The sequence below is a fragment of the Chlorocebus sabaeus genome, chromosome 21, assembly GCF_047675955.1.
Source record: "Chlorocebus sabaeus isolate Y175 chromosome 21, mChlSab1.0.hap1, whole genome shotgun sequence".
In the NCBI taxonomy this organism is placed as follows: Eukaryota; Metazoa; Chordata; class Mammalia; order Primates; family Cercopithecidae; genus Chlorocebus; species Chlorocebus sabaeus.
This window is the reverse complement of record NC_132924.1, coordinates 41,651,711-41,677,188: the sequence shown is the minus strand read 5'-3', so window position 1 is coordinate 41,677,188 and position 25,478 is coordinate 41,651,711. Positions and strand designations below refer to the sequence as shown.

Genomic DNA, 25,478 nt, shown 5'->3' with positions numbered 1-25,478 from the left:
TGATGTTCTTTAGAACTTCACTCTCACTAAACCATACAGCAACATGTGGGAGAAAAGTTCATACAGAAGGAGGAGGAGGGATTTACCTATGTATAAGAAGAAAAATGATCTATTTTAATGTAAAAAGCCTCCAGGGACATCATTGTTCGTTATTCTCTTTTTCTTTTATATTATCTCAAATATTCCTTAGATATAAACGATTACAGAAAACATAATTTGCAGTAGCACAATATAAAAATTCAAGTCCTCTAACTTCCAGTTACAGCGTTATACAAATTTGAATGTCTGAATTTTCTCTATTGTATGTTCACGTCACACATTCAAGGCTGATTAGTAGCAGCAATGTTTCTCAGCCCAGTGCCATCCATTGATTCAGCATTTTATTCCTTCCAGAAACCTAGTCATCCCCACACTGAAAACTTTATATAGTATGTTGTACATTACGGGCCATGAAAATGTGCTGTATCCATTTATTAGTATGAACAGTTAATGATACACTATTGAATGCTCCTCCTTAATGGTTTCATATAAAGGCTTTAACACAAAGGAGGTAGAGGATCTGTGGCTTACACAGAAAAATTATTATGTTTCAAGCTGGGCACTGAATTAAAATCTTATCCTAAGTCATGCATCATTAGACAAAAAGCCTGAGGAACTGAAAGAACCATGTAAGCATTTTCTACCTTCAAAATGCTTAAAGAAGTTTTAGACTAATGGAATTTGATGCTTTTAATGATGTCAAAGATTGGATATAAGTGCCGTATTATTTCATTGACTTACTGCCAAATATTAAAGGCAATTCATGATTACTCATTTAATCTTTTCCGATTAAGAAAATCCATTATAGCAAGAAAAAATATAAAGTTCAGAAAAGTAGAAACTATTTAAAAATTAGAATATATTTATACAAATAGAATATGTGGACATGGGCTTAAAATTCCTCTGGAAGGCTAGGAGCGGTGGCTCATGCCTATAATCCTAGCACTCCAGGAGGCCGAGGCTAGTGGATGACCCGAGGTCAAGAGTTCCAGACCAGTTGGCCAAAATGGTGAAACCCTGTCTCCACTAAAAATACAAAAATTACCCAGACATGGTGGTGCATGCCTGCAATCCCAGCTACTTGGGAGGCTGAGGCAGGAGGATTGTTTGAACCCAGGAGGTGGAGGTTGCAGTGAGTCAAGATTGAAACACTGCACTCCAGCCTGGGCAACAGAGCCAGACTCTGGCTCAAAAAAAAAAAAAAAAAAAAAAAAAAAAAAAAATTTCCCCTGGAAGGATTTGTTACAAGATTATGAAATATATTTGTGTGTATTAATATTTAAACCATTGTTTCATCCTTAAATTACAGAAATCTTGTTTTTCATTTTTTTAAACTCTTATTATTCTCAATCACAATCATAATACATGATACAATGTAAACCTGAAATTATTTATTTAATCTTACTACACTAATCAGCTAACAAGATCTCTGTTTTCTCAGATCCTGGAGCCTGGAAAAACCCAGTTATTAATCCCCACTATCCCTTCCCAAAATTCTCTGGTTAGCTGACATGTTAATAAGATTCCAAGAATGTTCTAAATAAAGCAAAATCGCCACTAAAAATGATTGTGTTCTGAAAGTAAAAATCATGTTTTCTTTTTCCTTCTCTCATAATTTATTTTTAATTAAAATAAATTCTGTCCTTGAATGTGTGTACATAATTCTTTGGTCAGGTTGTGTTACCTTATCATCAAATATAAATATTGAAAGCCCTAAAGATTATTCCTTTGTTTGTTTTTTGTTTTGTTTTGTTCTTTTTTTTTTTTTTTTTTTTTTGAGACGGAGTCTCACTCTGTTGCCCAGGCTGGAGTGCAGTGGCGCGATCTCGGCTCACTGCAAGCTCCGCCTCCCAGGTTTACGCCATTCTCCTGCCTCAGCCTCCCGAGTAGCTGGGACTACAGGCGCCCACCACCATGCCTGGCTAATTTTTTTGTGTTTTTAGTAGAGACTGTGTTTCACCGTGTTAGCTAGGATGGTCTCGATCTCCTAACTCGATCTGCCCGCCTTGGCCTCCCAAAATGCTGGGATTACAGGCGTGAGCCACCGTGCCCGACCAAGATTATTCTTAAATCCCAATTTGAATTACCATTGCCGGCATACCAAATATCCCGGGGTGGGTATATTAAAAGCTCTAAAAAGATTCTGTTTTTATTTTTTAGTCAAATGGACAGCTTTTATTCAGGTTCCCAAAACAAAATCCTTATTTGGCTTACCCACATTTCTTTGAGGCTGTGTGTTTTCTTTCTAAATTCTAGCAGCTTTAATGGCCCTAATGTGGCCTCTTCTTGCTCCATCCTCATCTCATCCTTGAATCTTTTATACTTTCACTTCTTCACCCCTGCTTCCTGCACCTATTCAGCTGCCACCTATCTAAGAGCTTCAGTGCTTTGTGGGATCACCGCTTACACCCCACCACACCAGGACAATGCTCACTCTTCCTTCAGGTTCATTATTTCTTTCCAAGAGGAAATTCCCTGACCCACCCCCACTTCCAGTTTCATATGATGGCATATCTCTGTTTATATGTCGTAGCATCACAGCCTCTCCCCATTGCAACTGTTATTATGCATGCCATTTTATATTTAACGGTGTCATTTTTTCAAATTATCTATCACTTAGCACTACTAAAGTCAGAGTTCATGCCGGTTTTCTCCCCATTATTAGCCTTAAGCATCTATATGCCTGCCAAAAAATAGACACATATACTCTGCCTATTGACTGAATGACAGTAAATGAATGACTGCCCAAATACACACATAAACACTGGCAGGCAACCAGAGATTGAACAGATGAGTAAGCACAGAACATCTCTTTGTGAACTTTGCCAGCCATTAGCATTTATACTGACCTAGGGCCCTAAATAATTTTTGTCCTATATAATCAGTTAGGCTGTGCTTTATAAAACACTGTGGTACACACACACACACACACACACACACACACACACTTGTTTGCATGAGCATGCCAACATAAAGATATCAGTATTTTTGGTGGTTAAGACCTCTCTACTCAACAGTATAATCAAGTTTCTGGTGGTGGTTGTTTTTAATAACTCATATTATTAAAAATCCCCAAGAGCTAAAGAACTATTTTACATTATAATCCTGCAGAAAAAGTCCCAAGTTAGGTAGGATTTAGAGAGGTCCCAAGATGCTGAAGGAAGCTGGTGAAAACACTAGGTCCATGCATGCAGACAACAGATTTCTGATAAGTCGTATTTTCCTTCTGGCAGTCTTTCAAGAGATGATGAAAAAAAGTAGCAAGTCTCACTTAAAATGAAACGGCGTCTGTTTCCCTGTAAGTCTTCACATGCATTTTGTTTTCACTATTCTGTTATGCAGTATGATTGTTTAAAAAGAAATAGAAACAGGTTTTCAAGCAGAAAACCTACTTTGTACTGGCTATGTAGCCTCAGACGTTCTCTCCATTCCTTAGTTTCTTCACATGAAAAATGGGGGTGATGCTGGCGAACCCCACTGATGAACTGGAGAGGTCAGGTGTGGAAAGCAGGCAGCCGTGCCTGGCCACAGGGTGTGTGCTTGCTTTCCCTCTTTCTAGCTGCCTCCTGGGAACACTGCTTTGTTCATGTTGATAGCCTCTAGTTTACCCAGATATCTGTGTGATGTAATTATTCAAACAGCTTTAACTTAGTAAATTTAAAATAACACTGAAAGAGAGAGAGGATATTTTTCTTTTTTCTTTCCTTTCTAAGAACAAAGCAGCCTAATACTTGTGTTTGAAACATACACAAAAATACATATTGGAGGATAAAACCTATCTTGGCTATCAGTTAGGCTGTGCTTTCATCAGAAAACAAAATTGGTTTTGAACATGAAGGAAAATAGTATAATGCTTTTCTGAGATTCTTTCTTTCTTACACACAGACACACACACACACACACCCCATTACCTCATTTTCCCCTTACTATTTTCCCTCCCATCAAAAACACACCCTTTATTTCTATACGTCCTCAGAAGTGGAGAATGCAGTTACTCTCAAAATCTCCAAAGTATTTACTAGTACTAAAGTTCCAGTTAATTCTCTCCAGTGTTTGGTCACAGGATTTTTCATTCTGTCCAAAGCTGATTGAAGGTCTTGTAACACGTCTCTGTAGTTATTTCCATAGTGAGCACTCCAGGTATACAGAAAATCATAGGCAGGTTTCCACATCATCTATAAAGGAAAAAATATATAGATTGGAGTAGTGTAGAAGTAGAAAGGAGAGGAAAATAGTTTTTTTAAAAAAGATGTAAAAAGCCTCTTAAGATTTAAAAGAAAATGGAATGCCAATTATACATGAACTTATTTGATGTCATAGAAAATATGGTTTAATAATTATCAACTTCCTGCTATATCCTTGTATTTTTAAAACTAGAGATTTAAAAAATAATAACTACAAGTAGGGTCTTTTTTCCATTGATCCATCATCTATACATTGCTGTTGCCTTAATGTGAATATAAAATTCCTTGCACAGTTTTTTGATGATAACAAATGTTATTGAGATAGCCTTTTAATATTTGAGAGACTTTTAAGGTTAATTATTATTATTATTATACCTATCTTGTGGTGAGTTTTATGACACCAAATAATATATAAGGGAGAAATACTATATTTAACATTTTAAATCATTTTACTTGAGCAAGTCTATAAACAAGCAAAAATCTAGCTTCTTGATCAAGTCACGATGAAAGCAAAAATACAGTTCTCTAATTTAAAACATTTCTTTCATGATATGTTTTATAATCCAAAGAAAAACCAATATTCAATGCTGCTTCTTTTTGCTTTTCCTAAGCACCTACCCATACCAATGATGTCATTGTTTCCATAGAAATAAATGTACGTCAAAGAGAAACTTCACATACAAGCACGTATGTAATGGTAACCAAGGCAACCAGGCTAGAGAGAGAATAGAGACAAAGGCAGACCAAATAAGACAAATTGTAAAATACACACACACACACACACACACACACACACACATCACACACACAACAGCTTAAAATGAATTTTCTCTAGGAAAACAACAAAATGAACCCTACACTTATAATTGGAATATTTGAAATATAAGCTTAGTTATTTGCTTATTTTGGGGGGTTCACTGAACTAATTTGGTTGTGATTCTATCACTTTCAAAATATAGGAACACAGACTCTGAGCTAAATATTATGCAGAACTGCCCTTTTAAAGTAGAACTTCTATCACAGTTTAGTGATATCACATGAACTAAAGCCTTAGCATATAATTTTCACCATCCTCCAATATCCTCATACAGTCTAATTTTAAAGTTAAAAGAATTAAAGACCTAAATAGAGAGTTCCATTATGTATTTGATTCAATCCACATAAAAGGCTCTAAGGACAATTTGATGTTATTTGTCCAAATTGACATTCCTGGGAAGCCATGACAACCCATTTCCTCATCTCTCTTGACAAAGCTTAATTTTGCAAGGTAGAGAATAAAAGACAATTATCGAAGTTATACCATATCGGTATATGATGCAGCAACAAAAATCACCTCAGATTTTTGTATGTAAGTTTTACCCTCACCAACCAGATTAATAATTTATCTTCTATGTCTGATAGAATGTGAATGAGGTATCTGCTCATCTACTTTTCTGAAGATGTACATTGAAACCAAACTTCTCAAAGTACAATTGCCACTAGTTTCTCAACAATGAAATATCAGTTGAGACATAATAATGGAACCTTTTTGTCAGACTCAATCTTGGTTGTCACTGCTCAGTTGCAAAGAATCACTAAACAAATAGATTATTCTGTAGTGGGTATATTCTGTCTGTAAAATCTCTGAGACATGGATACTACCTTCCATTCACTTAAAAGTCCCTGATGCCCAACGAACTGGTTCAAATCGTTACGTATTTTTTAAAATAATGGTGTTCATAGCTAAAGGCTTCTAAGACTGTTCTAAGTCCGTTAGTGATTGAGTCTGACAAATGATGTATCTGGAGATATTTTATGATAAACAGCAACTTAAAACATTTCTGTAAAGAGGAGATGGCATAGTAGATTAGCGTAAAGCATCGCAGAAAACAGAAGTCTCAAGAATTATAAACGGGTAATTTTATTTTGGGTTGTCCACTACACTACAGATTCAAACACTTTTATAGTCAGAAGCAGCCAAAATGGCCCCACCTACTTTCATGAGTAGAAAAGCTCTGTATCTATGGCCTATCTTGCTGCAGGACTGTGAATTGCTATGTATAGAAAAGCCCTTAGGCACACTCAATCAAGAAGCAGCTCCTCCGTGCTGCTGAGGGCAGGAAATGCCAGAGGTGATGCAAAAAATAGAAACTACAGAAAGGTCCAATGACACATCTACTCATGCACTTATGCAGAGCACCACATAACGTCTTCACATTTGGCAATTTGTCCTAACAACAGAGTAGTGTCGACAGCTTTTGCAAATCAGAGAAATTTGGGTACATTACTGAGTCCCAGGCCCGAGGACTTCCCAAGAGTCCCCTGAATTTGTCTGAAATGCAAGGGGGAATATTGCCCTAAACCAATTTGAGATTCCCTGGAGTGTACACCATAATCTGGCTAGAAATGGGTAAAAGAGCATTGGGCTGAAAACAACAGGGCGTTGATAAACTTTATGATTTACACTAAAATATGAGCATATTCTGCATTCCAGTTTTCCTCCTCATTGCAGCAAATTAAACCTGAATATTCCTTTGGTGCAAAATTTCATCTTCTATATACAAAAATCATTGGTAGCTCTCAATAAAGATGATAGGGAAACGCTTTGATAGCATAAATACAATGAAAATCTTCAACATTATCATGGTTCATTAACTATTTCACTTATTAAATCAAGGTTTATTGAGTACCTTCCACTACAATAAATTTTGTTATAGTAAGAAATAAAATGATGAATATTGCATGACTCTTGCTTTTAGAAGCTTATAGCATAGGAAGGAGATAGATACTGCGCAAACACTGGCACAATGGATATAATAGGATGTGATAATAACAGAAAGACTCAAAAATTACTTGCATATTTTAAATCAGTGTGAGAAAAAAATGATTGTTCCATTCACTGAGAGGCATGATGCCATAATGGAAAGAAAGATAGGTTTGGGTGTCAGAGTCCTGTGTTTACATCTGAGTTCCATTGCCTATTTGATAGGTCAGTTTGATAAACTAATCAAGTTATCTCAGGTTGGAATTTTTTTAATCTATAAAATATGGATAATCATTCCCAAATTTTGTGTTCAAAATACCTCAGCAAGCATCTGGCATATAGTTTGCATTTATATTTTTTAATAGGATAGGGAAGAAATTACTTATTTTTTTTTGGTAAGGACAAGCTAAGGAGTTATTTTCAGCCCTACTGAGCATCAAGCAAAAGGGAGGGTATCTGATAAAAAATTATGATTGGAACGGGGAGATGACCTTGAGAGGACAGACAAGGGTTTGGCACCACTTGTGCTACAGGGACGGCAAAAACACATGAGAGTAGAAGAAAATGCCAAGGAAAAGAATAAAGGGATACAAAATTTAATTCTCAACTAAGTCAATGATTAGTGGCTACAAGAGAGAAATAGAAGCAATAAAAGGATGGGGAGAAGCTGGAGTCAAAGGGAAAGAAAGTGAATCACATGCTTCATCTTGCAAAAGCCAAGAAGTATAATAACATCCGAAAAAGGACATGCATTGGCTTGCTGGAGCCAGCTCACACAAGCTCCCTGGATATCCTCCCAACTCCAGTTCAGTGACACCACAATGGTAGGTTAAAATGATGTCCGATTGGAATATTTACACTAAGAAAATTAACAAAAGCTATAAGTGTAGGGTTTTTCCCTTTGCAGGGCTGGATGTTAAACATATGCCAGTGTAACACTCAGGACTTCCCTTTTCTGTTACCTCCACTGCTACCTGTAACATCAACAATGTGGGAATACAAAGAAAAACTTGGCAAATCCAGGATTTTGGAAATTAGCAAGCAGCAGTAGAAAATAGAGGTATTTTTAAAAGAAAAAAGTTTAAGTAATATTCTGTGATGGCAAGGGGATTTGGGTTTGAATCTTAGCTTTGCCATATGGAGAATTTAAGGTTAATGAGTCTTAAAGAGGTAGCATATATGAAGCACCCAAGAAGAAAGGTTAACTTCCTTTGGCAGAAACATAAATACAAAAAGATGTTAAAATCATTATGGAGTTAGGGCACAAAATTAGAGGGGCAAGTATCATGAGAAATTGAGAAGGAATGGGAACAAAAGCATATGTCAAGAGTTATGTACTTAATACACTGATAGAAAATATTAAATTTGGGGAATTATGTTTTCCCTTAATAAGTAAATCTCTAGGCCAGGGGTGGTGGCTTACGCAAGTAATCCCAGCACTTTGGGAGGCCAAGGTGGGTGGATCATGAGGTCAGGAGTTTGACACTAGCCTAGCCATTATGATGAGCCCTGTATCTATTAAAAATACAAAAATTAGTGAGGCATGATGGTGCGTGCCTGTAGTCCCAGCTGCTCGGGAGGCTGAGGCAGGAGAATTGCTTGAACCAACGGGCAGAGGTGGAGGTTGCAATGAGCCGAGATCATGCCACTGCCCTCCAGCCTGGGTCTCAAAAAAAAAAAAAAATCTCTATTTGAGCTTTGCCTTAACAAAATCTGATTAATAGTCCAGGTCTCATCAATACAATAAATAGGCTAATCAGTTGTTTGATTGTCCTTTGTGGAATAGATGGAATAGATATATAAACATTTGGACATAAGTTCTAAAGATAATTTTGTTTTTTCTGCATTTTTTATTAACTCATTTCATTCTAGTCTTCTTAAAAAGTAAATACATATTATCCAAGACAGAGACATAAGAGGTAATTTGTGTACATTAATTAACAATAGACTCTATGAAATTAAGCCCTAAAATACCTACCCAGTTAGGTCACAAAAAATTCTAGATTTTGTAACAAGTTGCAAAGAAAATGAAGTCATCTTTTCTGGAAATGTTTGAAGGAATAAAATGGGTAGAATAAATAATTTTCTTTCTGGACTGACTAACATTTAATCCTCCGAAGGCTAGAAAGGAGTTGCAGACCGCCAAGATCTCTTCCAGATTTATGTCGTCCTGTATCTATTCTGCGTTTTAAAAATAATTCTTCCTCTCTTGCTCAATGTTATGATTCAGAAAAGATATGCAGAAACTCTGCACTTGTGTTTCGAAAAATCAAAAGGAAAGCATGCTCCTGAGGGTTTGTTTTTTAGTTGTTAAATTATTCTTAACCACAAAAATACTCTCAGCCTTCTCATTTCTATCACAAATATTTAATACATAGGCTGCATTCTTACGCCTCCATTCTTAGATTTTTTTTTTGTTATTAATATACTTTAAGTTCTAGGGTACATGTGCACAACGTGCCGGTATACCTGTGCCATTTTGGTGTGCTGTACCCATCAACTCGTCAGCACCCTATTCTTAGATTTTTAATGGTAACTTCATGATGTTGCAGTTTCATTCTTAAATAGGAAGTGTGAGGCTGATAAAGGCACATAGTTGTTAACTTTTCATCTATGTGCTTTTCTCCTTATTAAAAAAAAAAAAGGGCAGCAGCGTGAGTAAGTATTTAATATAGGAAGTTCAGCAGTTTTCCAAAGTTCCAGCTTTTGTGTGGAAGAAGTGTGTCTTAGGTTATCTGGTCAGTGTTAGAGGACAAAGTAAAAAGTAATGGAGCAATAAAAAGTAGTAAGTGGGGATGCCGAAAGAAATTAAATAGGAATAAAGGCAAAAAAATAAACAGTTTTCCAAATTTAGAGTGCTCATTTCCGGAAGCCAGTAAGACTCATTAGATAATGCACTAGAAAATGAAATGCAACATGAGTAAAAGAAATTCAGATTTGAGCATAGCATTCTGTGTCTTTTTTTAGCTTATAAAATATGAATAGCAAAAAGAATGCAATTGGTTTTAACTACTTTTGTCACATTAAAGGATTAGTAATCCACCTACTTTTCTCAGAAACTTATAGGAACAACATTTCATTTTCAGTACCATTAGCTGAAGAAGTATTAAGGCAAGGTTGCCTTCTTAATGATTATTACATATGTTCTATCCTCAGTACATCATTTACGATATTCAGGTAAGCTTTAACATTACCTATAATTAGTGAGTACATAAATATTGTTGAAGGTAAGATTGCTGTTGTCTTCAGAAGAGAAGGGAGGCTAACATATCTGGGGGCCCCTATGTCCTCACCAAGGAGATGCTGCTTGGTTAAAACTTGACACAATATTCTGTTGAAAAAGTATAATTGGGGACAACCAGCGAAATTTGGGTGAGAATAACCACTTGAAACTTCAGGGGTTAAGCATGAGCCAGAGGAAGACAGAGGACCTATTCCTTGCTAGTGCATCTGCTTAAATAGTCAAACATTGTAGGAAAACCTGCTGGTTAAGCCATTCTTACCAATTCCTAGTTGGGAGGATTCCTCATTGCCTCCTCATCATCACTGCCACCCATGCCCCTGCCAAAAACATATATTCATAGAGACAACTGACATCAGTGTTTAAAGAAACTGGACTTCTCCAATTTAACTTTTCAATGTAAACATTAAAACAAATGAAAAAATATAGTGTCAAGAGCCCTGGATTTAGAAGCACACATCTTGGTTTAAATCTAGACTCTTAATTTAGTAGCTCCAGGATCTTAGGTAAGCTATCAACTTTCTTTACACCCTTGCTTTCCCCTTCTGGCAAATGAGAAAATAAAAAGGTGTACCCAATGCTATAAAAGAATTGCTAAGTATACAAAGGAATGGATGTAAATGTTTTCGGCACACACTAAGTGCTCAATTAATGCTAATTATAGTTGAGTTTAAAGTTAAGTAACAAAATCACAATCAACTATCCAGGAAAAGAACCCAGGTAACCTTGCTATGAATCTAGGGCCATTTTATAAAGTATTGCCACAACTTTATTTCATTATTAAGCAGTTCTAACAAATTCTGATTTTGGTCTTACATATAGCTGGATTTTGGTTTTCTGAAATTCCTTATTATTTATGTTCCCTAGTACTAAAGCTTGAAAAAGAAAACCTAAAATCAAAATTAGTGTCTTTAAATCCATTTTACATTTTCTTAATAATGTTTAACTTAATATGCTTGTTATTTCTATTTGATTTTCAGTGTATAATATAGAATTAAGTCAAAAATCATAGGAATATAATGTGTTACCCCAGAAATTTCACTGTGCTTTGTTTGCTTTCTTACCTCATTCCTCCCAAAATGGAGTATCTTTTTGAAATTAAAGGTTGTAACAAGTATAGAATTGTACAGAGTAGACGATGGTAATCTAAATAACATCACTGTGCCAAATCTCTAGTTCAAACAATGAATATTTGAGATATCATTCTACACATTTTACAACTGGTATGTGAATTTCCATATAATACTTTTCCCTTCTCTAAGAAATTATAAATATATTTCTCATTTCAAAAGAACAGCCAACAGAAGAATTAAGTACCAAGGCTAGAACTGAACCAGGCCCCGATCAGAACTTGATAATTCAACATCCCTGTAAGCAGAATCCAGAAGTTGCCATGTAAGCCAGAAAACCATATAGCCCAAGGATATTTCTCTTAACTTTTGCGAGAGATAATTTCTAAGGAAAATTAAATGTTGTTAAGCCCTTAAGAAATAAATTGATCAGCCAAGCCTTTATCTCATTTTTTTTCCATGCATTGCTATTCTGCCAGTTTCTCAGATGAGAAACTTTGAAATAATTGCTAACTTTTTCCTTACATTCTTCCTATAGGCACTCTCAGTCATATTACTAAAAAAAAGTGTATTTTATTATATTTTTCAAAAATTACTCAATGTTATATAGTTGTCAAATTCACCTTTTCCTCTTCCTCTTTGTTAAAATAATAAATAATATGTATTTAGTGAAAGCAATATGCAAAAAATGTCCCAAATATTACACATTTGTTATCTCATTTGATCTTCTAAACATCCAATGAGCAAGATAGTATTATTTTCCTTACTTCACAGACACACAAAATAGATTCCCAGGAAAGTAAAGTAATTTGCCCAAGGCTTGAGGGGTAATAGATAATAGAGGTGGAACAGAAGTCCAGCCAAGAATCTTAACCTCTATGCTCTGGTAGTCATTGAAGACTCCCCTCCATTGATACCAACATATGTACCTGACCACATCCCCCAGTAATTATTAAAATGAACTCTCCCCTCCCGGCCATATCTTCTCTGTGGTCTCTAGAGCTCACTGATATTTAGAAGCACTGAAGTCTACTTCTATTCCTCTCCAATTACTCAAAGGCCACCCATCCTTCAAAGCTAGGATGTGTCTTCTAATTGCTCCTCACCACTTTGATATTTTTTAAATAAGTTAAATTTGAAAGGACTTACCATTAGTATAATACAGCAGTTAGGACTTTATATAAATATAGACAAAGTGAATTCGGATCGAAGCACTTGCACTTAATAGCCATGTAACTGGATAAATTACACAAATACATTCACCCTCAGTTTACATATATGTAAAGAGCAGATGGCCATAATGTTTTCCTTACAAAGTATATTGAAATAATAGAGATATTGTAAAGAAAATGCTCATAATGACTAGCTGACAATGAACACTTGGTAAATTACAACTATCGCCATTGTCATCTAATCATATACCTTTAAGAAATATTATAACAATTCAAATATTAACAGTTTATCCCAATTCCCAGGCCAAAATAAAACCTGGTTTTTAAGGAGAAAATGATTATATTTTGTGTTTTTTATGGCTCCAAAACCAATGTTCAGAACTGATAGACCCAGAATAATCGTTAAGTGTATGGATGAATTAAATACTGAAAGCTAGGACACAGATATAAGATACGAAACAAGTGGAAAGAATTCCATGTGGAATCTTTTATTCACTTATATAAAATGAATAAAACTGCTTGAAAATCAACAACTTTCCCATCTTTAATCTAGACTTGGAATAAAGTACTTTGAACTCTCTAGCAGCCAGTCAGAAAACGAGGAACAGGTTGTGAATAGAAGATACAAAGGAAAATTAGATGTGCATCAATTAAATGGTGACTACAAAAAGACTTAAAATACATCTTCCCAGTTATGAATCTCTACAGGTGAGTAGTTTCTGAGATAAAAAAATTACCATGAGGAACATTGACTTCACTGGTTTCCACTGGGAGAGTAGCCCATTCTGGCAGGTCGGATAAGAAACCATTCTCGACAGGACTATTGGTGCCTGTGGTTGAGGTAGAGCCCAGTGGGCAAAGGTAATTTAAGAAAGGAAGTGAGGCCAGAGCGGTGGTTCACACCTGTAATGCCAGCCCTTTGGGAGGCCGAGGTGAGTGGATCACCTGAGGTCAGGAGTTCAAGACCAGCCTGACCAACCTGGTGAAACACCCATCTCTACTAAAAATACAAAAATCATACAGGTATGGTGGCATGCACCTGTAATCCCAGCTACTCGGGAGGTTAAGGCATGAGAATTTCTTGAACCTGGGAGGCAGAGATTACAGAGAGCTGAGATTGTGCCACTGCACTCCAGTCTGGGCAACAGAGCCAGACTCCATCTCAAAGAGAAAAAAAAAAAAAAAAAAAAAAGAAAGGAAGTGAAACTTTAATGTCCTCAGTGAATATGCGTCCTTATTAAACGAGATAAAAATAGCATAATCTATATTGTTAAGCAAGGGGGCCAATGAGGGAGTTGTAGAACAATTGTTGTCATTTGTGGTAACCATCCCTAGAAGGCTCAGTGAAGAGCACCCAATTTTGGCCAGTGAATTTCTTATCTCTGAATCCCCAGCATGTCCCCTTGTAAAATTCAACATTTAAAAAGTCAGCTATTTTTCTAATATTCTATTGATTCCTTTTTTAAAAAATTAAAACTCTAAATATATTCAGAAAACTCCAATAAATTTTCACTAACTTTCACGGAAGAACCTTGGCAATAGTGACATCTTTGTATAGCATAAGTGCATTTTTTCCTGAAAGAAATGCTCTGAAAAATACACTTTGTTTATTATCAGATTCCAAGCTTTGCAGTTTTGTTTTTTGGTAGTATTATCATGTCATTAGAAAAACTGAGTAACATTTCTTAAAATTTAACTTGAGGAGGTGGTTAATTTAAAAAGTGACATTCTCAAAAGTCCAAAGAGAGGCTTTTTCTTCACCTTAGAAAAAATTAAGGTATTCAGAAAATCTGACAAATGTATTATTAATATACTTAATTCTTTAATCAGCTTGAGGCTTGGTAAAGATTTAATTTTGAAACAAATTTTGATACTATTATGGCTACTTTACATGGCCTGAAAAGAGGACAAATATAAGATGAAATGAGTTGCTTAACCCTGGCCACACCTTCTGACTCTGCAAATTAGTCACCATATTAAACAGTGATGGACAGAGTGCAATGGTTAAAGTCATGGACTCTGAAGTCAAATGTCTGTGCTCTAAACATGGTTCCAGGACTTTCTAGCTGTGTATGTTTAAGCAAGTTACTGATCCTCTCTATATCTTAGATATTAGTGTCTGCCCCATAAGTTTTTATTGAAAGGATTACATTAGTTAATTTTTGTAATATTTCCAGAACAGTGCCTGTCATGGAGTCAGTGCCAGATAACTCTCCCTAAGAAACAATAAAAATAGAACAAAGGGAAGAGAAATAATTTAAAGGAGAGAAAGTAAGTGAAATAGCCCAACTGTAGGCATTGGCACACATAGAAGGCAATTTTTGCAGTGTATGCCCTCTGAGGAAATGAGATACAGGAGAAAAAGCAGCCCAGTAACCGCTAGACCTGGTTATCTCCCTGCCCCAGTGCACTTCCCCCCCACACCCCCTACCCAGAACTAATATCAGTGTGCTTTGAAATCAACTACTTGACTTGTAAATTGATCATATTTAAGAATCTCCTCCCAAACAGAAAAATTATACAGCTTTTTTTTAGGAAGTTGGAAATTAGCATATATTTACCCATTAGTTAAGTGATCTCATAGGTAAGATTTCTGTAGATTATTTGGAACGACCTTAGGCCAATATACTGTGGATTTTTCTAAGTATTGAATAACATGAATCTGAGTGATGACTATTACTATTAATCACAATAAGTTGAACTATCATAGAAAGTCACCTAGGGGCTTTCCTTTCTCCTTCTGAGTGTTTATCAGCCTCAGGCAAAGACTTAGTCATTTATGATTTCGGCTCTGCAAAAGTAAATAATGGAAAAGTAGGTGGTTTGCTGGCCTCCATGAAGATTTAGGGGAAGACAAACTATAAACAACCACAATTAGAAAGAAGCCAGATGCTTAAGGAAGCTGACAGAATAAATAACTCTGATAAATAACTCTCAACAAAACTCTTTCAAAACAGAACCTTATTAAGAATAAGGTTTCAATTAGACAACTTTTCAATTAGACAACTTTTTAATCAGTTAGACAACCTGCTTTCAATTAGACAACTTTTTAATCAGTTAACTGAAATGTCCGAATCAGAAGAGCGTATCCCTCATAATATTTGTTTTTCCTTCTCACAGGCTTCCTATCTTTCATCTCATTCTGTAAACACTTGAGTCCATTTTGTGTACTGCACCGAATGCTCTATTATGCTTATTTACGGGCTGTAATGCCCTTTTAAGTTTATGGAGATAAATGTAGTCTCTGAGGGGAAGGACATCCTCAGTCCCTGGCTGCTCCTGGCTAAAGAGTCTTATTTTGGAGAAGTCCTGGCTGGAGAGCCAGGCTGCAGAAACTCAGACACCAGCCTGCTGACACTTCCACTGCAGCTGCTGGAATTCAGCTGACTTGATTCGTCTCTACTTTTCATGCAAAGGTGGCTTTGTCCTGTTCACCCAACTGGAATGGTTGCATCAAAGTAAGAAAATTTTCTCCAAAAATGAATTCCCAGCTCTATGCCAAAAACAAAGTGAAGAATACCTCTTCTGCCCTCACCAAGTCATCTCTAATAAGACAGAGATTTCCTTAAACATAAATATCTTCAAAATGCTTGTTCATTTAAAGAGAGAGATACAGAATATTTCACATGTGCCCTTCACTGGAATATTTTTATTTATTTAATTCAATAAAAATTGACTCACAGTTCTTGATGGTAATCTGGAGAAAAATATTTATCTAACTTGTGCCTAACAGCATACATTTGTTTTGATAAAAACAATATTTTCATGGTAAATATTTACTTTGTACTAAGTGCTATCATTCTGCAATTGATGCCTGTAGTTATTGTAGGCAACATTGTGAAGGAGATAATGAAGCTCTTAGGTATCTATTTCTCATCACCAGTGGCTCTATATCCACTTTCTTAATGCTTCTTGTCACTGAGCATTAGTTATCACAAGTGACTAAGTCTATGCCTGAGGCCGATAAATACATATTATTATACTTTTCTCTATTGTCCTGACTTGATACTGTCTCCCACCTTCAAAATTTACCTGTTTTATGACTCAAGTTCTTATAGCCATCCCCACTTACTGGCCCAATTTGATCAATTAATTCATTGATCAAAGGCTATGAGAATATGAAATCCAAAAGAAGAAATATCAATATTTTAAAGGCTCTCAATGCCTTTTAAGAGAGTGTGTGTATATTTCATATAGTACTGAGGAGTTACTAGCGCAGTGATTCAGTTAGTGGATCATCTTGGACACTCCCCCAGTGTATCCGTGAATGTGGTACGGGTTTGATTACATTAGTGTTACTTGGTCTGCAGCTTTTCACTACTGAAATACACAAACAAGTCTTACCTCAACAGCAACATCTCCAGTGTTTCCTCGATGAGGAATTTCATATGCCTCCATCTGTTGCTTTGTGAGTCGTACTAACTTTTCAGCTAGTTCCCTCCAGCCTTTTCCAAGCTTGACAGCTGAAGTCAGAATAGCAGCTTCTTGGATGAGACGTGCAACTAACCATTGGCAATCCATTTTCAGAAGAGCCTGCAGCAACAATTACATGTCACAATTAAAAGCAACTAACTTGGGCTTTTTTCTCCATAAATTGGCATTTTTATTACATATTCTACAAATGGGAGTCCTTTTTTCACAACATATGTAATTGAGTTTTCTAAAGCTCAAGAAGTTGATTCACATTTAAGCAAATTCTGTAAGCAAACTACAGTAGACATAACTAAGTCAGAGTTAGGGGAGATTTAGAACTAATTCAGTGGCTAATTATAGGACCTTGGATAAACCACTTAACTAATAATGTGTCTTTGTATCTTTAATTGTGAAAAAAGGAAGTTAAAGTACACACTTCCAATGGTACTCTGAAGTTCCAGCAGTCTAATTTATCAATCTAGGATTGGTTATTTACTCATGAGAAATAAAGCCTTGCTCTAGAGAGGACTGGCTACAAGAATTTCTCTAAAGTGTATGTGAACTGGTGATGGTAAATATTATTCTATTTTCACCAAAATATGACTTAAAACGTCCCAGAATCATATCTGTTGTGGAAAAAAAAGAGACATTCCTTCAACTTTGAACAAAGCTATTGATGTTTATAAGTTTAAAAAATATATATGTTTATTAAAATACTCTCCCTCATCACCAGTAGAATGGTATTAAACATAAACTACAAGGTATTAAAGACAAAATGCCGGCTGGGCGCAGCGGCTCAGGCCTGTAATCCCAGCACTTTGGGAGGCCGAGGTGGGTGGATCACGAGGTCAGGAGATCGAGACCATCCTGGCTAACACAGTGAAACCCTGACTCTACTAAAAATACAAAAAATTGGCTGGGTATGGTGGCGGACACCTGTAGTCCCAGCTACTCCAGAGGCCGAGGCAGGAGAATGGCATGAACCCGGGAAGCGGAGCTTGCAGTGAGCCGAGATCGCCCCGCTGCACTCCAGCCTGGGTGACACAGCAAGACTCCTTAAAAAAAAAAAAAAAAAAAAACACACACACACACACCTAGTCTTCTACAATGCAAAATAGAAAACCATCAGACTCTTACCTAACCACCGCATGTTTCAAACAAGTCTACAAGTTTGTGTTTTGCCTTGAGTACTATTTTTAAAATATGAGATTACATCTATCCATACTTCTTCTTTGTTCAAATGAGAAAATAGAGTAGCTCCCCCTTATCCAGGAGACACGTTTCTAGGCCACCCAGTGGATACCTGAAACTGCAGATGGTACCAAATTTTATACACACACTGTTTTTTCCTATACATACACACCTATGGAAAAGTTTAATTTATAAAATAGGCACAGTAAGAGATTAGCAACAATAGTAATAAAATACAAAAATCATAACAATATACTCTAATAAAAGTGATATGAATGTGACCTCTCTCTCTCAAAATACCTTATTGTACTGCACTCACCTATTTGTCAATCATGGTTGATGGTAGGTAACCAAAACCACAGAAAGTGAAACTGTGGATAAGGGGAACTACTGTAAACATGCTTTGTAGCCCCTCATTATTTAATGGCACTTTGGGGGTTTATCTACCAATATGAAACAATAAGTAAAAATGAATGAGCAAGTAAGGCAACTATGAAAGTTGATAGCACGTTCATTCCCCTGGAAGTATGCAGTTAGAAGGACTACCCATGGTTTTGATACATAAACGGATCCAAATCTTTATACTGAAGAGTTACAGCCTCAGTGAGAAACAATATTGAGCCAGTGGGTCCCTGGTGGTGCTTTTAGTAATCTGTGGAGTGGGGTTACTATTTTATATTCTAGTTTCTTGTTTTAGAGAAAAGATCTGTACTTGGAGTCACAAAACATGAGTTTAAAATCCAACTCCACATAGTATAAGACTTCAGATGCATCACACAATATCTCTATTTAATGATTTTAAAAATTGATATAGTGTTAATTCTACTTTGTCTAAACCTCCATAATCATTGTGAAAATCAAATTGGATGCTGAAGTGCTTTAGAGAGTGTCAAGCATGTAAGGACAGCCAGTCTCAATGTTGAGAGATGACTGAAGGGTTTGGATCCCACAGTCTTTTTCAGCTTATCAGGTCTCTTCCTGCCACCCCAAATTAATATGCAATCCTAGGAAAATATATATTTACTATGCAAAGAAAGTTTCAAGAGACAGCTCTATACCCCATGCTCCATCACCTGCCAGTCAGAGAACCAGGCCTGAGCCTCTTCATACAGAAATCCTGAAACCTCCACTAAGGCTTAGAAACTCCACACTTGAATGGACTCTCTACTAAATTTTCTAACTGGACACTTGAGGCACTCGGATAATTATCATATCCCAAAAAGTACAGGTATGAACTTTCAGACCATCATTAATGACCTGTGGCCATTACAACATTTTTAGGCCACTAAAAGAACAAAAGAAATTATTTTTCCAATTCAAACCTTTGCAGGTGAATGTTGAATATGAGCTATGAGAGTTAATGACCTATTACAAAATGCACATGCAGATTCCACCAGGTAGGGCAGCTTCTAACATTCAGTCTCCAGTAGTTCTGAATATCCCAGGGTAGGTAAGAATGCAGCACACCATAAAAAATCTATCAACTTAGCAACTGGATATTGGAACTTTTGAATTTCAGCTCCTCTAAGTATCACTGTAGAATCATCAAAAATATTGCAAGACAGATAATGTTATATATATTTATTTATTACATGACTCATTGTTAATGCCACAGATTAAATTTGTCCTCCAAATATTTTCTACTTCTTTTGCATCTTGATTAAAATTTTGCCCATTTGCATGAACCTGCCTATATAATTTTATTTACCTTCTACAGAGCACCAGCCTTTCACAATTATAATGATATTTAATACACATACATACACATATATAGTATTTATACAAACATTTTTATACACACACACATTACTTTGCTTCATGAAGGCATAGTGGCTTTAAGCATGAAACCAAAAAATATTTAAATCCCATCTATAAGAATAGGCAGCTATAGGACTTAGGCAAATTGCCTAACTTTCTAAGACTTGGTTTCTTCCATCTGTAAGATGAAGATACTAGCTATATTTAACCCCATAGAGTTGTTAATGGCTAAATGAGCACTAGAGAAGTATTGATAATCATTATTTTTGCACTCATGTTTTAACCATTTTTAGAAATATGCTCTTGATATTTTTTATTTGTATAAAATATTGAATTTCTACTTTAAAGGTAAAAAGTACTTTGTAATTCTCCATTGAGCCTTCCACTGGGTTGGATACTACGTTAAAGAATTTGACCCTAAGAATCCTATTTAAACATGAGGATTAAGATGAGAATACTAATATCATTGTTTGGGCTGTAATGCATTGCATACATAAGAATATTAAATTGCTAAAGGATATTGGTAATACATTTTAAAAAAAGAAATAGCCGGGTGTGGTGGCTACAGCTCATGGCTGTAATTTCAGCACTTTGGGAGGCCAAGGTGGGAAGATTGCTTGAGGCCAGCAGCTCAAGAGTGTCTTGGGAAACATAATGAGACCCCCAATCCTAAAAGAAAAAAAACGAAAAATACACAGGCATGGTGGCACCTGCCTGTAGTCTGAGTTACTTGGGCAGCTGATCCCTGGAGGTTGAAACTGCAGTGAGTTGTGATCATGCCACTGCACTCCAGCCTGGGTGACAGACCCAGACTTTGTCTCAAAAAAAAAAAAAAAAAAAAAAAAAAAAGACAAGAAAAGAAAAAAAAAGAAAAGAAAAAATCCCACACACACTGAAAAGTGATCTCTAACAATGGCCAAGTTAGTTTTCTTTAGCTTGCTTTCATGTTATGGAGCCTCTCTGGTATCTTAAGAGCTGTCTAAATATTTGAGACAGGAAGATAAGTCGTATCTGAACTGTTAAGCCCAGCACAAACAGAACTTTTAATTTTCTTTTATAAGATGATCCAGTTTTGGGGGGAAATCACAATTGAATCTCAAGTTTAAGAAACCAGTTTTATGATTATGTAGGAAAAACTATATTTGCTATAAAGTATCTTTAATGTATTTAAGACTGTTGAAGTTTTAAACATTTCTCCTCTCACATGTTTGGTTATAAATATTGTCAAGTTAATATAATTCTTTATGGCAATTCATTACTATGATCAAGCAATACTCACCACAATAAGTTCATACAGAAACTTCCTTGTATTTCTATCTGTGTGGCAATCTTCCTTTAACTTCTTTATAACATAAGAAACTTTTTCTGATTCTTTGTCTGCTTGAAGTTGATGAAAATCTTCCAGGGACAGATGTGAGTAACCCAGGACATCAGCTAAAACTTTCCAATCATAAACTTTTTCTGACACCAAGGTTAATACAACTGAGTAGATATAAGTCAACTTTTTTAAAGGCAGGGCAATTTGTTCAAGAAGATTTCTGGTTGTAAAGACACTATCTGACATAAACATTACTTGTTCCTTTGAAATCACTTTGACATTTTTGCAGTGTACAAGTCCAATCTTACCTCTGAGGACTCCTATATACCATTCTTTCACTTTGGACTGCCCAATAGCTTTTACCTTACCTTCCCCGAGGAGAGCTATTGTGTCCCCTTTGAAATATTCAAGGAAGTAATCAATCTTGCTTTGTCTTAGCACTGCCTTCAGGGTTACCCCATAGTTGGTAAAGTTCAATGTTTTATCTTGAAATGTGGGATATTTAACAAGCATTTTTGGTGATAAAGGAGCAGACTTGATTTCCTCCTTCTTCTGCAAATAGCCTGGCAGATTTGAGAGCCTTTTTAGGTTTGGAGTTGGATCAGGAGTAGTGACAGAGAACTGTGCAACTGGTTCACCATTGGGAGGTTCCACCTGAACACAAAAATCAAACAGGTGCATCTCTCTGTGCTCAACTAAAGAAAATAAAAATTGTTGATGAACTACTTCACCTGCTTCCAACTGGTTTTGTTTAATTTCTTTCCTTTCTCCTTCTGTCTTTACTTCAAAATCAGGATCACAGGAAACAACAGAAACACTTAAATCTTGTGGCTTGTCAAGTAAAAATGACTGCTTTCCCCAAAGCTGAAACGCGACTGGAGATACATTTTTTCCACCCTTCTTAATATCAGAAATTGTAAGCTGTCCTGGCATATAATTGTGTCCACAAACTGTTAAAACAACAGTAAAACTGGGATGGATATATTTGGGTCCATAAATTCCAATGGAGGTGGTTTTGTGGATATAATCCCAAATGGTGGCAACTGGTGACTGAAGAGCTTTAGCTTGTGCAGCAACCACTAGATACATTACCTGACTCAAGTCGATTAGCTTGACTTGGATGGTGTCTTTATAAATGTAGCAGTTGCTTAACACTTTAAAAGGGCCTTCTTTACCCAAGCTGTGTAAACACACCATTTCTGTCATGACTTGGCTGAAAGGATCCTTTCTCACTTCAGCCCCAATTTTCATCTCCAGCAAAAGGGCTTCCATTGTATTGAGGTTGCCTAACATGATTTCCAACAATGGGCTCACAGTGCATGAAAGATCATGGTTAAGCATGTGTGGCGGATCAAGGAAAGCCCTTAGAGACACCTCCTGGAATTCCCCCACAGCCACGTGACCTTGGGGCACATGAACAGTGATGTCTGATTCAGGTAATTGTACTGATCCTCCTTGATGGTTTACTTTGCAAGTTATAGTGACCTCAGCAAGTTGTGTCTGGGCCCATCCAGGGCTCTGACTAATTGTATTCAAATCAAGGCAGGAGCGGGCCAGCTGGCGTTGACTTAACCAAGCCATTTTATAAGCCTCTCGGTCATTTTTTAGCCATTCTAAGTCTTGTAGTAGAATCTGATCAGAGTTATGTATACTGTGATGGGAATGTACTGTGTCATCTAAAATGTCCAGAAGTTCTGAAACGCTTTTAGATCTTCCAGATTTTCTTGAGGAAGACTGCCTAAGTAACTGATGCACATCAAGTTCATCACCGGAGGAATCAAAAGAATTCCCATTTTCTATTTCTCTAAAGAAAAGAAAAGGATCTTCCTTTAAGATGGAAATATTATTTCTCTTCCTATTATTTCTTAGCTGAGTTACGTCATCCAAAAATGGGTTAGAAGCAGACAGTTGATTCCAGAATGGATTTGTAACTTTGGAAGCATTATTACCATGAAGGGTGAAAGCATCCGGCCAACTGTGAAGCAAGTCTGGATCCTGGCATTCTTGTTATTTAAGGAAAGACAAAGCAAAACAAAGATAAGGTGGCATTCAGAGTTATAATCAAGATTAATTTTTCCCATAGCTTAAAAATTCAGGACTTACTTTTCATTTTTCTTTCTGATGTCTAGTCTACCAGCTAACACAAACTCAATGTTAAATTTGGCCAAATTTGCTTGTAATGAGAAAAGAATATTTTTTTTACCAGGTTATTTTTTGAACATATATAATGCTATTTTAAGACATCATGATTTATAAACTAAACAAATAAATATTTAATAGGATGTAATAATATATTTAGCACATTTTCTTGAAAATGACTCAGACTAGCATGTGTTTGTGCTTTATTATTTTATGTATCATGTTTACAAACGCAAATTTCTGGTCAAACAGAATAAATCAGTTATTCAATTATCCACATTTTTCTAAACATTGGATTGTTGGTCTCATTACATTCAGAATATTAATTTAATGTTTTCCTTTTCAGATAATATTCAATATGTAGAAAATATCAAATACATCTGTTAACATTTAAAATAATATTTAAAACAATATACTAAATTAGAAAGTCATTAATTTATTAGATAATTCTATGATAATTTTCTATTGAAAAATGTTAATAATATGAACATTTTTCAGGAAAAGGAATTAATAAAATGAACATTGAAAATTTAGACCATCACTGGTTTTATTGATCAAAGGAATTTGTTGCACTCAAGATTGCAATGGCAAATAATAATTTTACCACTAGAAATTGAAGCATTATTACTTTGGAAAGTAAGTGTCTTAAGAATTTGTAACATTAAAATATTTACACTTCTATTATAAGTATTTCTAGACAGCTCAAAACATAGAAGCCATTTTTTTGTGTGTGTAGAGCAACTCATACTTGTTCATTTCTTAGTAAATAATTATAAAGACTCTGCAGACTTTGTGAAGCTAGTGCTGCTTTTAGAGACAGGCAGAATAGCCAACCAAATTTTCAGAAGTTCTACTGAAAAAATAATTCAAGCTAAATGTCAGAATTTCTTTTGTTTAATATACATAGAACCATTGTCTTGAATGAAATGTTTTTAAGTGTTATATGCTAAAAATTAGAAGCTGGATTTTGAAAAATAAAGATGGCATTTCTCTTACATTCACACTTTTCACACTTTTTAATACAGTATCCCCTAACTCTCTTAAGACTTATTTTTCTTCTGAGTATCAGGTTAATTTTTTTGATGCTCCATGAAGATTTCCTAGGTCAACCAACCTTCAGAGAGCCTTTTTGTCCCCAAATTTATTATAGTTATTGCATAGAACACTCATTTATTAACAACATTTTTCCTTTTTATAATATTTATCATAATCTGTTGGTTGCACTATTTTATTTTCCACACCTTTTTAACTACTTTTATGGTAAAAACAAGATGTTATAATTCTTTCCATCTTCCAAAGCATTTTCAGAGGTAGACCTTCAACAGTTATTGATGATGAATTTCATATACTTACATGGACAAATCACAACAGTAATAAATTCCCATACCTGTAATATTGCAACTTTTTGAGAGTTTTCCAGCTTCCATGTCAACCAAATTTGCTTCAGACTTACTTTGTGCAATTCTTTCTGAGAAAAAAATGTTTTCTTTCAGTGATTAGCATTTTTCCACCTACAGAGTAAATAGACATGTGTTTTTTGTAAGCATACATATACATGCTGGCAGAGAAAATAAGCTCAAAGACATCATACATATTTCTATAAAGAACTGCATGTGAAAATTCTCTATATAAATCTTCTACTCCTGGTAGGATACTTGACTAGATATATTAAAATACATATTAGCACTCCACTAAAAAATGCTCAAATTCCAGATTAATACCAATAACCAAATCTGGAAATGTATTACTGATCCCATATAAAAGTAATTAATGAGAATCCCAAGGACAACAAGAACAGCAACAACAATAACAAAAATAGTAAGTCAAAAACTCAGTAAATAAACATTTCCTGTTTGGTGATTGGAGGACTAAATATCACAAACTAAAAATTTTCCCCTAAATCCTTGTATACATTCAATGCCGTTCCAAGAAAGATTGCATGTAATGTATATGTGTATTTGTTACTTATTTTTTAATAGTTAAAATTTTATTTATGTCTTAATGGATAAAATTATATGTATTTATTGCATACAACATATTGTTTTGAAGCATGTTGTGTTTAACAACACATACAGCAACAATAACTTCTTAAACTATTTTAATATTTATATAGAAAAACAAGGCGCTAATACTCAAGATAATCCAGAAGAAAAGCAAGACAGAAGTAATGTGCACTACCTATCAGATATCAGCATTTATTATAAATAGGC

The 25,478-nt window shown here is 35.5% G+C and overlaps 1 protein-coding gene across 1 annotated transcript; it reads right to left on the bottom strand.

Moving 5' to 3' along the window:
* Positions 1-1,889: 1,889 nt before the first annotated feature.
* Positions 1,890-24,771, bottom strand: MACC1 (MET transcriptional regulator MACC1). Its single transcript, XM_007981930.3, is given in 5 exon segments — positions 1,890-4,214; positions 16,794-16,982; positions 21,091-23,132; positions 24,656-24,746; positions 24,748-24,771. Coding segments are annotated over 5 exon segments (2,559 nt in total). The 3' UTR covers positions 1,890-4,001.
* Positions 24,772-25,478: the final 707 nt, after the last annotated feature.